At 37.4% G+C, this 14321-nt stretch overlaps 1 protein-coding gene across 2 annotated transcripts in view; it reads left to right on the forward strand.

Annotated features, from left to right (window-relative positions):
* The first annotated feature begins 271 nt into the window (after positions 1 to 271).
* Positions 272 to 14321, forward strand: part of prkdc (protein kinase, DNA-activated, catalytic subunit) — a 46450-nt gene continuing 32400 nt past the window's right edge. For both annotated transcript variants that reach the window (XM_024280374.2, XM_024280373.2), the window contains exons 1-28: positions 272 to 665; positions 1541 to 1617; positions 1688 to 1792; positions 1880 to 1954; positions 2662 to 2770; positions 2849 to 2961; positions 3042 to 3141; positions 4851 to 4906; positions 4980 to 5010; positions 5090 to 5247; positions 5323 to 5469; positions 5563 to 5727; positions 6056 to 6224; positions 6699 to 6748; positions 6885 to 6986; positions 7186 to 7332; positions 7536 to 7645; positions 9472 to 9631; positions 9750 to 9836; positions 9919 to 10038; positions 10320 to 10479; positions 10554 to 10663; positions 11944 to 12031; positions 12105 to 12268; positions 12343 to 12495; positions 13340 to 13447; positions 13519 to 13745; positions 13832 to 13926. In XM_024280374.2, the coding sequence (XP_024136142.1) occupies positions 503 to 665; positions 1541 to 1617; positions 1688 to 1792; positions 1880 to 1954; positions 2662 to 2770; positions 2849 to 2961; positions 3042 to 3141; positions 4851 to 4906; positions 4980 to 5010; positions 5090 to 5247; positions 5323 to 5469; positions 5563 to 5727; positions 6056 to 6224; positions 6699 to 6748; positions 6885 to 6986; positions 7186 to 7332; positions 7536 to 7645; positions 9472 to 9631; positions 9750 to 9836; positions 9919 to 10038; positions 10320 to 10479; positions 10554 to 10663; positions 11944 to 12031; positions 12105 to 12268; positions 12343 to 12495; positions 13340 to 13447; positions 13519 to 13745; positions 13832 to 13926 (3349 nt within the window). In that variant the 5' untranslated portion in view covers positions 272 to 502. The remainder of the gene's footprint in view (positions 666 to 1540; positions 1618 to 1687; positions 1793 to 1879; positions 1955 to 2661; positions 2771 to 2848; positions 2962 to 3041; positions 3142 to 4850; positions 4907 to 4979; positions 5011 to 5089; positions 5248 to 5322; positions 5470 to 5562; positions 5728 to 6055; positions 6225 to 6698; positions 6749 to 6884; positions 6987 to 7185; positions 7333 to 7535; positions 7646 to 9471; positions 9632 to 9749; positions 9837 to 9918; positions 10039 to 10319; positions 10480 to 10553; positions 10664 to 11943; positions 12032 to 12104; positions 12269 to 12342; positions 12496 to 13339; positions 13448 to 13518; positions 13746 to 13831; positions 13927 to 14321) is intronic.

Raw genomic sequence — 14321 nt, forward strand, 5'->3', positions numbered from 1 at the left:
AAAAACAACAGTTTTCCCTTGAATTCATACCTGACTGCTGATGGTCTTGAATTTTGCTGAAAGAGTGAGAAACCAGTTAATAGTCAGGATTTGGAGTTTAAAAAAAATGAAAAGAGAAAAAAGCATACATATAAGTAAATGTATATATATTGGTAACGCATATCTATGTATTTATTTTTGTCTAGTCAAAAACAGGTCTTATAAATAAAATAAAGTAGTAAATAAAACATAAAACATATATGCATGAATACATAGACATGTCTATGATTGGGCAAGATAAACTTTTTAAGAAGATGCACTGCCAAGACTTTTATTTTGAAACATACAAGCTACTTCCTGTCTCGTCGCTCGAAGGCGGGATTTAAGATAGAATGACTGTGCACGAGCGGCTTGACATGCTTTTGTTGTTGTCCCGTGCAGCCTGGAGCTCCTCCACCACTCTGCTTGTTAGCTAAAGTGTCGAGTTTGCGATGCCGGGATAAGCTTCAGTGAAGCCGCAGTCATGTCGACCCCGAGCGGCAGCGCTTCAGGCGTTCACGGTCTGCTCCTGAAACTTCACCAGTCTCTCTCAGACGAAGACGCACGAGCTCTAGCTTTGAAATGTCACGATGTTTTCGGTGTTTTGGGGCAGGAGTGCATGCTAACGTCCACCGAGAATGAGCTTGGTAAGAGGAGGAGGTTTTCCTAAAGACACTTTCTATGTCACAATAAAACGGCACCAAGCTCCGTTAGCAAACAGCTAGTTTTTACATTTCCAACACCACTACTGTTCACTTAAAGCATTTTTGTCTTAAATTATAACATTTTATATGCATTTGTACGCTATGTAGCACTTCGGCACACAGGAAACACCCAAAAAAATAAGATAAAGTTTAATTATTTTTAGCTTTTATTTGGCACTTCCGGTTAAATTTCCAGCGGTGTTGATTTCTTTGTGCACAGTGGAGCAGAAAAACACGTGACTCTTCTATAGAGTAAACCAACCTGAAAACAGATGCTGCAAATCTACAAAAGTACTCTAATCTAAGTAAAATATCCTAATATAAATCAAGTCTGTAAATAAAATTTTACATTTTGTTCTTATTCTAGCATCTTAATAAAGTAAATGAAATAGCCACATCATGATGGTGCCACCACTGTACTTGACTATAGCAATGCTGCTTTTCTGATAAAAGTTCTTGCTTATGCTATCTCGTGCTAAACCAAACAAGTAAAAGTAAAGACCAACTCTGATCATCTTTGGTGCATTTTAAGCATTTGCGAATGTGTTTAATTATGATTATACAGTATTAAGCCAAAGTTTAAAAAATAAAAAAAGTTTCAATTTTTATGATTTTTTTTTGTCTGCTCCTAATTCACAATTTAAATAAAGAAATACTCAAAAATGCAATTTAATAAGCTTAATTTACTTTGCATATATGCTGCATAAACGTGTTAAACTATTTTTATTGGAGTTGGTCTTTAAACGCTAAAATATGCTACTTCCATTAGCCGTCACCAAATAAAGTCTGTTCAACCTTAACATTTCCATCTTATCCAGCTCTACAGGCGTCCTTGTTGTTCTCCAAAGACCACGGATTGCTCAGTTTCCTGAGAAAATCGTTGGTTTTTGATGAGGTAAATTATTTTTGAAGCATATTTTTTATATGACCATATGTGCCATAAATGAAAGACAAATGTTTTCCAGCTGAGGGACACACGAGTGGAGATCTTGGTGTTTTTGGAAAAGTTTCTGGACAAAGTGTCACCGAAGGTTAAAGGCTGGGAAAAAACGTACGCCATCGATATTAGAGTAAGTGTCTTCTTCGGTGATGTGGAATTTTAGTAGTGAGAACTACATCAATTGAACTTTTATTATAATTTATATGTGTTTTTTAAGGACATGTGCATGGCTGTGTACACAAAGGAGAAAGTTGCCAAATGTAGAACTCCGGTCCTTGAACTACTTATAAAGGTTGGTAACTGGGGCTGAAAACTACAACACATTGGGGTGTTTCTTCTTCTTCTTCTTCTCTTTGTTCTTGTTCTTCTTCGTGTGTTTCTGTAGTCAAAAGCTTGTGATGTGCGATATTAATGATCAGTATTGCAATCACGATATGACTTGAGATACACGAACAAAAGGCAAAACAAAAAGTGATTAATATATAGTTTTTATTGCACTGCAGCAGTTTTATTTAAATAAAAGTCAAAATTTTTTAAACTATACTCTACATTGGAGGTGGGCATCTAGGTGGGCTTCATTTGATTGGTCGACGGCGTGAAGGGGTCCATCTGATTGGTGAAATGGCTAATTGGCTTTATTTGATTCGTTAAACACTTCAAGCTACCATGAGATAGTTAGTAAACAATTAAGTTAATGATTTATCACAGTTTTCGCCTGATATTGTGATATTGTCTGATATCACAATGACAATACATTTTCAGTTTCTTGTTCTCTGAAAATACACCGCTACCTGATCTGTACTGGTACCCAGCATGAACAAATATTATGTCACTAACTCTTGTTGCATATCGCGATAATAATAAATTTGAGATTTAGTGCGTAATCCTTATGATAACATTAACCAGGAATGTTTAAATTCAGATAAACAACAATCATCGGATTATTGATGATTTAATAAAACCAAGTTGTTCACCTTTAAAAACGTGACCTTTCTGCAGGTTCTTCAAACTACAAAGGCTTCCAGTGTTTCGTCAGACTTCAGAATCGGTGACATTTTCAACCGATTCTACGGCGAGCTCTGTCACAAGTCTAAACTACCCGATTCAGGTGAATCCGAGTTCAGTTTTGCCATCGAAGGGATTCAAAAATCTAATTTGTGTCCATTTTTCGCTCTTTCTGCATTAGTTCTGGGTAAAATCTACGAGTTGCTAGGAGTTCTTGCAGAAGTTCATCCCAGCGAGATGGTCAACCACTCAGACAAACTCTTCAAGGCCATCCTGGGCGAACTGAAGGAGCAGGTCTGTGAAGCAGATTGAAGGTGTTCTTGTTGTTAAAGTCGGGCTCTTACAGGAAGTGTTGTTTTGTTTTTCCTACACAGATGACCTCTGCAACGCGGGAACCAAAGCTTTATGTTGTTGCTGGATGTTTGAGGGGAATCACGGCTCTTATGGTCAACTTCACTAAAACTGCTAAAGAGGGTAGGTGGAGAACACATGGAGGAACGTGAAAAACATCAGAAGCAGATTTTAGAAATGAGAACATAACCATTTTTTTCTGGTATTTGTGTTACTACCAGTTATTTTGAGACCACTACGTACATTTTACGCATATTGCACTTATGAAATTTTGGTCTTTTGTGATACATGTGTGATATACGTGATTCACGAGTGTTTCTAGCGTTCATCATTCATCGATGTCTGTCGAGGATTCTGGCCAACGAATTTCAATTCAGTTTTGAGCTGTTCAGAATTTTTGAGAATTACTCATATTTTTTTTTGTAGTTTATACACAATCATTATGTAAATAATGCGCAATTGTGCGTGATTTTTGTGAGGTGCATACACAAATTTGTCCACATGTACGTTTATGTATGTCCAACACACTTTTCACAGATGTACCAACAATGTACAACTTTTATATGGTTTGCATGGTGCGCACATCAATTTAAATTTATGTGATTGACGCATGAATTGCATTGTGAAGGCCCATTACTGCTCAATGTTCTGAATGTGAAAGTGAAGAAAATGAATGAACGTGTTTTTTTGTGAGGTTTATTAGTACTTCTCTCATGGTTTCAACTTGGTTCATTTGTGATAAATCTGTGAAAAATTAACTAAAATAACACAAGTTTTCTGACTTTCTTCACGTATATTCACAAATGATCAATTTGTGTGGGTGTTATATTCACAAAATGTACACATCGGCTTTGTGACATGACTTTACACAAGTGTCTTTACCATTTATTTTTAGAACTCAACTAAAGACTCATTTTTATGGCAAAGAATTTGATCATACATGAGATTTTGTTGTTTTTTATATATATATTTTATATATACTACCTTCAACTTTTTATTATGTTTTTATTTTCTTATCAAATAATTTTTTCTTATGTTTAGCTTTAATGTACAGCTTTTTGTTTCACTTTTTAATTGAGTTAAAGATCAAGCAGCTTAGTTTGTGTGACACTGCCATACAAATCATATTTCTTTGAATGCACATATGTGCTAAAGGACAAACATTTATACACACCATGTTTGAAATATTAAATAAAATACATTTGAAATCAAAAATAAAAAGCACCAAAGCAAATCGGGTAGCTAATTCAATTCGGATAGATTAGGGAAACGTCAAAGGAAAAATCTGTAAAAAATAAAACTAAAAGGAACACGAATACAATGTTTATATTAAAGTAAAATGATCTGATAAATGTACTAAAAATCCTCTTTCTAAAACTACGCTGTCATAGATGAAATCCTCAAATTAGTCATCTTTGTTTTTTACAATAATTATAGATGCTTTAAAGCTGTTAAATCCATTTTTCTCTTGTTTAAATTCTAAAAATGTCAAACTTTTATAATGTATCTTTGAAAGTTGAATAATCAAAAATGTAGTCTAACTAAAACTTTATTTAAAGGCAAACCTTTTTTTTTTCTTTTTGAAGTTCTCGGATGGTTAATTGTAGTAAAATAATTATTTTAAAACAAGAATAAAATGTTTTAGGCTTGAAGGTTTTCTTCCAGGCTTCTTTAGTATCTGGAAATGTGTGAGTTTACGCTGAAAGTGTTGCCATTTTCTCCTACTAGGTGTTTTTACTCGGGTCACACAGCTCTCTTCAGGGAGCGGTGTATCAACTCAACTCTCGTTTTTTACTGTCAAACCAAAACAAGAGTTTGTTTCTGATTTGCAGACCCGGAGACATCAAAGGAGATTTTCCAGTATGCCTTGAAAGCCATCAGTCCACAGGTAAACCGAGTACTTTCAGGTATTCTACTCCTCTGTACGTCCGTAAAGAGTGACGCTGTTGTTTCTGCTGCAGACAGAAATGACCCGCTATGCTGTCACATTTGGTAAGGGGATCTTTTGCTGCTTTTCTTTTTGTAGACATCAAAGTTTTAGAAGGAACAGTGTGTTTGTCTTCTCAAACAGCGGGGCTCAGGCTGATCGGCAGACATGCGGCACAGTTCAGCAGCTGCCTCATGGAGCACCACAGGGCCCTGTTTGAGACCATGTGCAGGCTGTGCGGTCACATCAACGGCGAGATGAAGAAGACCAGCTACTATGCTCTGGAAGCCTTTCTGAAGCAGGTAGAGATTTTTCCAGATCTTCTAATCTGTAAATGCGATTTGTTTTTGAAAACTTTGTTTGGTTCTTTGTTCCAGGTTGCAATTTTGGTGGCTGAAAACATTGAAGAGCACAAAAACAAGTTGAAGTTCTTCATGCAGAAGTTCTGCGGCATCATCAAAACCATGGAATCCACACACAAAGAGCTGTCCATCGCAATACGAGGATATGGATTCTTCGCAGGCGTGCGTTTCTGTGCCTTCTCTCATGTCTTCTACGCTTTCTCCTCCAAGTTCTCCTCTTCATTTTTAGAAGACACACATTTTTTCCTCCTGTAGCCATGCAAGAAAGTGTGCCCACAAGATGTGGACCTGATGTACACGGAGCTGATCCAGCGCTGTAAGCAGATGTACCTGACAGAGTCTGATGGCGAGGACGACAGCTTCTACCAGCTGCCCAGCTTCCTGGACTCCATAGCCAGTGTCATAATCCACCTGGACAAGGTAACAGATGGAGGGAATCCTCACTGGAGAGTTTGGGACGACCGAATTATAAGCACAAAAGGGCGCACCAGATTATAATATATATATTAGCCGCACCAAGCTATATGGAGCATTAAGCGACTAAGAGTTATAAATAAGTCTGTCATACTTTATTAAACAGACTGACATTTTGACAGAGCACCGTTTACTGCTCAAAATTGCTTCAAGCACAACTTAAAGGAATCTTTATATAAGGCACTTTAGATTATAAGACGTTTTTGGAAAAAATGAAGACCTTTAAGGGGCTAAAATATAATACTTAAACTGTGTGTCCTGTGCCCGACCTCAGATTCCAGAGGTGTACACTCCTCTCCTGGAGCGGCTGCTTGTCGTGCAGATTGACAGCTTCCCTCAGTACAGTGAGAAGATGCAGTTCAACTGCAGCAGGTCCATCATTAAGGTGCTGGTGGCCATGGCCTCCAAAGGGCCGGTTCTGTGGAGTTTCATCAGCTCCGTGGGTACGTTGATGCTGAAAACCTATTGCTTTATTATGACCATCTACTAGTAGTTTGTGTTTATTATTGATTAGGAATTATAACTAGAAAATGAGCATTTTTATGTTGGACAGTTATGTCTAGTTGTTGGTTATAGTAATAAAAACAGATAAGCAGCTTAATAAAGCTATTTTATCTCAAATGAGTTTGTAGAACCAAATTTAAAGGATTTCTGTAACAAAACTCTCAACTGAACAGTTTTTAAAACTCATATTTATGATGTGCAATGAAGTCTCGATATAACAGCCAAATTCCTAACATTTTCAATTCGCAAACCAAGTTTGCTTAATTTAAAATAATAGTTTGTATAAATTATTAGATATATTAATCAACGCAGTATCTGTATAAAACTAGAACTTGTTTTTTTCTTGTGTTTGACAGATATTGTTTGATCTTATTCTCCATAAAATCTGTGATTCGTGTTGTTTTTCATTTCAGTGCATCAAGGCTTGATTCGAGTTTGTTCCAAACCTGTCGTAGCTTCTGAGGTCAGATGCCTTTTTAATCAGATGTTCAAATTTTATTTTTTTAGTAACTTATCTCATCTTCTGTACAGAGTGTTCTTTTATTTCTTTTTTGCTGAAAAAGACAACACAAAATAACTTTTTTTGTTTGTTTTTGCAGGATGCTGAGTCTTCTCAAGTTAGAACCGGAAACTGGAAAATTCCCTTAAGTCAAAACTACCTTCCTCTTTACAAAGGGCTCTTAGACTGCGATCAGTTAAAGGTGCTGTTGTGTTTTTTTCTTCATTTTTCATTCTTGTTGTTGCTTAAACATATTCATAAAGTTAAATTACTTTTACTTTACTTTAAGAAGCTTTTTTAATTTGGTATTTCTTTAAAAACATCTTTTTTTGGTAAAACAGGATCCGTAAAAGCAAAATTAGTAGTTTGATGTAGTTTGTCTATGCTGTGTTGCTCTGCAGGATTCTGGGTTTTTGGAGGGGGCTTTTGAAAGTCAGAACGCTGCTCTGGGGTCTTTGAGTCGCCTTCTGTACGACGAGCTGGTGAAGTCAATCCTTCGTATTGTGGAAAAGCTGGATCTGTCTGTGCAGAAAATACAAGGGGAGGAGGTGAGCCGTCTGCCTGCACGTCATAGGAGCCTTTTGTTTTAATAAAAAAAAGTTCCTGTAGTTGTCACACCCTTAGCATAAAAAGATCACCACCAATTTCCTGTACTATTTACATAATTTATGCATGTACGTGTAAATGTCAGTGGAAGGTAATACAGTTAAAAGAATATAAAGTGAGGAAACATCCTCTTGTTCTTTCTTAGACTCCAGATGACGCAGCCCACATCCTGCCGTCCTCTGACCCCACAGCTCACCTCCTACCCAACAAAGTCAAAGACTTCACTGCCTTCATCAACCTGGTGGACTTTTGCAGGTACTTTACTCATATAAAGGAGCTGAACAAAGCTGGAGGGTTTGGATTTGTCCTTCTTGTGTGATGCTTGCTGAAGTAACCAGCAGATAACAGCCTTTGGCCTAAAGCTATGGACACAAGAACATGATAAACGCAGGTTCATAAATGCCCATTTAGTCCCTGGTGTTCACACTGTACAAGCAGGGAGGGGCTTCTTCTTTTTCTTCTTTTTGTACTGTTTACTTGTGCCTACAGTTGGAAGAGGGTTGACGTGAAATGTCAAATCAGTGCAAATCTTGCGATTTTGTTCCAGGCTTTTTCTTTCACTTCCTAAAAGACTTGTTAACATTTTGCTTTAAACCACATTTATTAATTTCTCGCTCATGATCAATTTCAAACAGTTGGCACTTCTGTTAATGAAAAGGGAGGCACATGTTGCTACAAAATCTGAGTCTCTGATTGGTCAAAGTTCACTCTGGTTTAACTTACAACATGCGCTCAGTGGTCATCTGTACATTGAGCCCAAAAACACTCATAGAAACAAGCGTAACTACACATGAACGCAAGAATTTGGAACGCGGAAGCACAAAACACTCAGTTATGCATGTTTACATAGACTTTTCATTGGAAGTGGTCGCTTGAACGCGTTTTTATCAAAAGAGAGGTGAACGTAGCTTCAGTCACGACTCATTATGGGTGGATACAGGTCGTCTGTGGGCGAAAAATGGTCAAACCTGAACGGGGTCTGTACAGGAAATACCAAGATCATAGACCGCTCATTAAACAGGTGGAGTATAGCAAGCCTTTTTGTCATTTAATCAATATCCTTGATGTCAGGCTGTTTTAAGCCTAGTAATGCCAAAAGTAAAACTAGTAAACTAGTGACAGCCCAAAATGTGAACTAGTTTACTAGTAAACATAAATAATGCCCACTAGTAAACTAATGCACATTTTTAAACATTACTAGTCAACAAGTTGTATTTTTGACATTGCTAGTTAGGCTTAAAACATCCTGATATCAAGGATATTGATGTTAAAACAGGGTTCCCGTGGGGTCTTAAGAAGTTGTATTTGGAAATAATACCTTAAAAAAGCCTTGAATTTTGATATCTGAGCCAACTTCTCTGTTTTACATTTCTTGTTGAAAATTATAATTGTCAACCACAATTATTTCGATCAATTGATGTAAATAAACAACAGCGGTTAAAAAAAAGAAGCACGCTTAAGCATCACGGCACAGACCACAAACAATATTGGAAGCTACAGTTTTAATATAAAATAGGAATAAAGGATTGCAAAGGGATAGAGGCTGACAAATTAGTTAATTTTTTATATACATGGCCTTTAAAAGGTCTTAATTCTAACTTGAAGAAACTTGTAGGAGCTCTGTAATAAGGCTTTTCATAGTAGAGCGAAAAAGGTTCATCTACATTTGTTTCTATGGGCATGCTGCAGGCAACAGGTGGCAGCAAAAACTTAAACGTCATGCCCGGATAAGTAAGAAAATAGATGAAGCACAGATATGGTGTATGAATTATTCATTTTTGAGCTTGTTCACGTGATAAGTCCTGTTAAAAAGGAGGAAATTAGACAATAGTTTGTGTGGTCATCCTATGGCATGAGAATGGTACTGTATGTTCTATTTTTGTGACGCCCCTTGAGTTTGACGAACGAGCCTCAAGGGAACTGCAACACACACCTGCGCTCACCCTAAGATATAGCCACAACCCATGCCATATACAGGTTCATTACTAGTTCATCTATCAAGAGAAGTAATTTTAAAAACAGAATTAACATGTTGCAAAAAATCAACAGTAATGGATGTTATTGTTGTTCTCTCTCTGCAGTGATCTGCTGCTGAATAAACACACAGAGTATTTCCATTCCTGGGTGTTTCCTTTGAGTCACGAGCTGATCCTCCACTCCATTCGAAATCCTCTCATCAGTGGATTTTACAAGCTGCTCTCTGTTACCATGAAAATCACCAAGAGAATCAAGTATTTTCAGGTAAAACGACAGAATCAGTCTACTCCTGTGCAGTAAATCCTACATTTGAATGCAAAATAAGAGGAAATCTAATATAAAAATACTCCTATATAATATGTAGTGTTATTTATTTTTGCAGGGAGTTGGTCTGAGATCGACCTCAAGCTCTCACCACGATCCAGTGAAAAGTGCTTGCTTTGCTCTCTTCTCAAAGTTTGGAAAAGAGGTTGTTTCTCGTTGCTTGTTTGGAAGAATAAACGGAAGTCGTGTTTCGGGCTGAGAACCTTTTTTTTTTTCCACCCCTCCAGGTGTGTGTTAGAATGAAGCAATACAAAGACGAGCTGCTGGCGTCCTGCTTGTTCTTTGTGCTTTCGCTGCACCACAATATCGTGGCTCTGGACATAAAGGCCTACACCCCCGCCCTGGAGGTGGGCTTCCTCCATTCACACGGCTGTTTGTTGAATCAAGATTGATCAAAATAAGAAAGCTTTTTTAAGTGAATTAACTAAAATTTAGCTTTTTAGAACATTATTAAACCGAATGTAAATCTTGTTTTGCTAGTGAAAATCAGCTTTTGATTTGAAAATCACAATTTATTGGTGTTTTTTGATGTTTAAGGTTAAATTTATACAATCTAGTGAAACTCAATTTTGTTTTTAATCATAAAAGGATTCTAGTTGGATGTTTAAAAAGACTTTTTTTTGTGCAGACGGCTCTAAAGTTGGGTCTGAGCCACGTCCCTCTGGCCGGTGCAGCCATCGATGCTCTGGAGGACTGGTCCTTACGTCTTCCTCTGGAGACGATGCAGCCCGTCTACACAACCGTCCTGCCGCTCCTGGACTGGTACCTGAAAACCTCCTCCACCGACGGTAAGGCTGACCACGACTCCTTTCAACTTTGCTATTTTTTTTCCCTACCAAACTAAACATGCCGTTCACTTTAGACCAAGATGAGAACAAATGGGAGGTGATGTCGTCACTCTCCTCAAGAAGTGACAGAGGATACAGCAAAGTGATGACGAGGCTCCTGAAGAAATCCAGCCAGCTCTCCGTGGTAATGCTTGAATAAATGTTTCATGATGTTCTTCCTAAAGCTGATTTTTATAGATGAAATTTCTCAAAGATGAATTTATATAAATTACATCTATAAGGTGTTTTAAAGTCTAACCGATAACTGGAAGAAACATCTATCAAAGTGTTTCTTCCTGCAAGGAGGTGTTAAAGTCTCCTCAGTGCACTTCATTGAGAGGATGATGATGATAAAGAGGATTACCCATAACCACCTCACAGACTCGAGGGTAGTGGGCTGTGGTACCGAGCCACAGAGAAACAACTTTTATTTCTTATTTTATAATCTGAAGTTTTATTTTGGAAAACCTTTAGATTCTCTCCACCACATCCAGCTCATTCTTTGCACACATCAAGGTGAAAATTCCTCCACAACTTTCTTTAAACAGCTGCTCCGATCACTGAATTGAAACCTCCAAGCTAAAGTTAACATAAAACAAATATATTTGGAAAGTTTCTTCCCCCAGAAAAGAGTCAGTGAGGAAACAGAAGAGTTTTTTACTTCAAAATAAAAGAAAACTTCATTTAACAGACAAAAACCAGGAGTTTTTACTCCAAATATACATTTATTGCAACATCCCATAATGATAATGCATATTTATTTTAATTCTTTTTATTATTTTTACCAGGAAATCCCATTGAGATTAAATCTCTTTTTCAAGGAAGACCTGTTCCGAAAGGCAGCAATGCAACAAAATAAATACAGTTAAAACAATAAAGTGTAATAAAATAGACAGTATGACAATTAATCAAAGGTTATTCAAGAGTTATACAGTCGGGTCAAGAGTGACGTGCATATTTCTTTTAAATATTTCTTTTATTCAGCAACTGTCTGTCTCATGTAATGAAAATACTGCTAATAATGTGTTAACAATGTGTTAATATTTATTATTATATTTAGATAATACAAATTTTGGTGATCTTTTTTTAAGTTTTTGTATTTATCCTTTGTACTTCAAAAGTCACACGAGGCTGAAGTTGTGGTTTGACAGTTATGGGTTAAGGGAGAAATTATATCACATTTTAGTGGTTGCCACACAAAATCTAGTTTACAAATAAAGTTTAAGCAGCTGCAGATATTTTAGATGATAAAGATACATTTTATCTTCAAAAGTTAAAGATAACTAAGCTAAAAAAAACATAAAAAATCAGACGTCCACCTCAGCTTTTACATTGACTTTTGTTGTTTATGTAAACATTGAACTACATTTGATTCCTGAAGAAACCCTGAGTTATTTTAAAGTTGGTGTTTGTGTCTGCTTGCAGGAAGACGCTCCTCTCACCAAAGTCAGACTCCGAGTGGTGAAGCTGCTCGGCCATCTGGGAGGGAAGCTCAACCGGAACCTAGTGACGGGTACGTCTCTAGACTTGTTCTGCAGGATTTAACACCTTAGGGAAACGGGATGCATCTCATTGTTTGTTTGTAGTTGTTTCCTCTGAAGAAAAGATGAAAAGGTTTGTTGCCTGGGACTCTGAGAAAAGACTCAGCTTTGCGGTTCCTTTCATGGATATGAAGCCGGTCATCTACCTGGATCCGTTTCTGCCTCGCATCAGCGAGCTGGCTCTGTCGACCAGCGATCGACAAACCAAAGTATGTCGTCCAGACGCCAATCCTGTAGCTCCCCTCATCCGTGTGGTTCATGTTCAGTGTTCTCGTCTCTCCAGGTGGCGGCATGTGAGCTGCTCCACAGCATGGTGGTCTACATGGTTGGGAAGAGCGCTCAGATGGTGGAAGGAGAGAACAAAGTACCGCCGATGTACAAGCTGCACAAAAGACTGTTTCCTGTGCTGCTGCGGCTGGCATGCGATGTCGATCAGGTCGGTCCGTCGAGCTGGATAAGAGCTCAAACTCCAAATTACCCTAACAGTTTCAGACAAAATCAGACTTTAGAGGACTTTTATTGTAGTTTAATAGCAGAATATTTCGAACTTTTTTGCAAGGTGCTTTGATTTCCTCCCTTTCACAATAAAAGCATATGTAGCAGTATAAAGCAGTTAATAAAAATATTGTCTAAAATGAACTAAATATTGTACAAACATGTTACAAATATCTTTCTAACACATTTCTGAATCCGTCTGATTCAAAAATTAACACATTTTGAGTGAAAACTGAATGAAAAGAAAGACAAAAAACGTTGAAAAAAAAACCTTAAAGAAAAGCTGTTCTCTGCCTCAGAAATGAAAAAAAGAAGCATCAGAGGAGAAAACTAGTCGATTGAGCTTATCAACTGATGTTGGACCTCACAAGCAAAGATCTATTTAAATTGATTAAGCAGAAATGCATGCAAACTCAAGTCAAAAATTAATTCCCTATTCGCAGATTTTCTTAAAATAAGAAAAAAAAATCAAATTTTAAAGTAAAAAATCAAGTCAATGAGAGATATTTTCTCAAACTAAAATTATTTTGCTATTGCTAAATTTTCTTAGAGGGATTTTTTTTCTTGCAAGACTTGAAATAAGATTCATTTTACTTTCTTCAAATTGAGTTTTCACTGTGCAGCTTTAAAAAGAGTAAAAAAATATCCCAACCTTAAAGCATATCTTGTTTTTCTGTGAGAAAATAAGACTCCAGTTACTGACTTTTGTTCTGCTAGATAACTTACCGTCTTAAAAACAATAAATATGCCTGATCTGATGGTTCTTTATTAACCTTCTCTTCCAGGTAACCCGGCAGCTTTTTGAGCCCCTTGTCATGCAGCTGATTCACTGGTTCACCAACAACAAGAAGTTTGAGAGTCAGGACACAGTCGCTGTTCTGGAGGCCATTGTGGTCGGTGTTTACGCTCCATGATTGTCTCAATTGTCCTAACAACACCTTCACAAGCTACATTCATTGTTCAGGACGGCGTGGTTGACCCCATGGACAGCACGCTGAGAGACTTTTGCGGCCGCTGCATCGAGGAGTTCGTCAAGTGGTCCATCAAACAGACGACCCCCAAGCAGCAGGAGAAGAGTCCTACCAACATGAAGTCTCTGTTTAAGCGCATCTACAGCCTGGCTCTCCACCCCAGTGGCTTCAAGAGGCTGGGGGCTTCTTTAGCATTCAACAGTATCTACAGACAGTTCAGGTGTGCCGTCGCTCACAGTGCATGTTCAGTTCAGAAACAGTTGGCTGCACGTTGTTGGTTTAATTGTAATGTTTTTGATGTCACAGGGAGGAAAACTCGCTGGTGGATCAGTTTATTTTTGAAGTTCTGGTTGTTTTTGTGGAAAGTTTGGCTCTGGCTCACTCGGACGAACGATCGCTGGGTAAATGTGCTTTTTAGATCAAACATTCAGGTTTTCTTTGTGCTGTAAATGCCACCCTATTGTAAAGTAAGAGGAAGATAGTAAAGATTTTTTTTCTGCACAAAAGGAATCAAAAGCATCTTTTTACAAAATGGGCTTCAATGTTTAAAACTTTCACATTCTTTCTAGAAATGAAAGAGGGATCCATTGAAAGTGAATTGAAAATTAAAATAAAGTTGAGCTTTGACCTGTCAGGAAATTTACTAGTGATGTATGGATGGCGTCCTTTTTAATTCACGGAAATAGCAAATAGTTTAAAAATTGATCATGGAGGAGAAATTAATTAATTAATTAATTAATAACCGGGATGAAATCGCTTCAAGTCTTTCGTACATCGGAAAAGAGCTGTGAAAGAA

The sequence above is a fragment of the Oryzias melastigma genome, linkage group LG20 (genome assembly GCF_002922805.2).
Source record: "Oryzias melastigma strain HK-1 linkage group LG20, ASM292280v2, whole genome shotgun sequence".
In the NCBI taxonomy this organism is placed as follows: domain Eukaryota; kingdom Metazoa; phylum Chordata; class Actinopteri; order Beloniformes; family Adrianichthyidae; genus Oryzias; species Oryzias melastigma.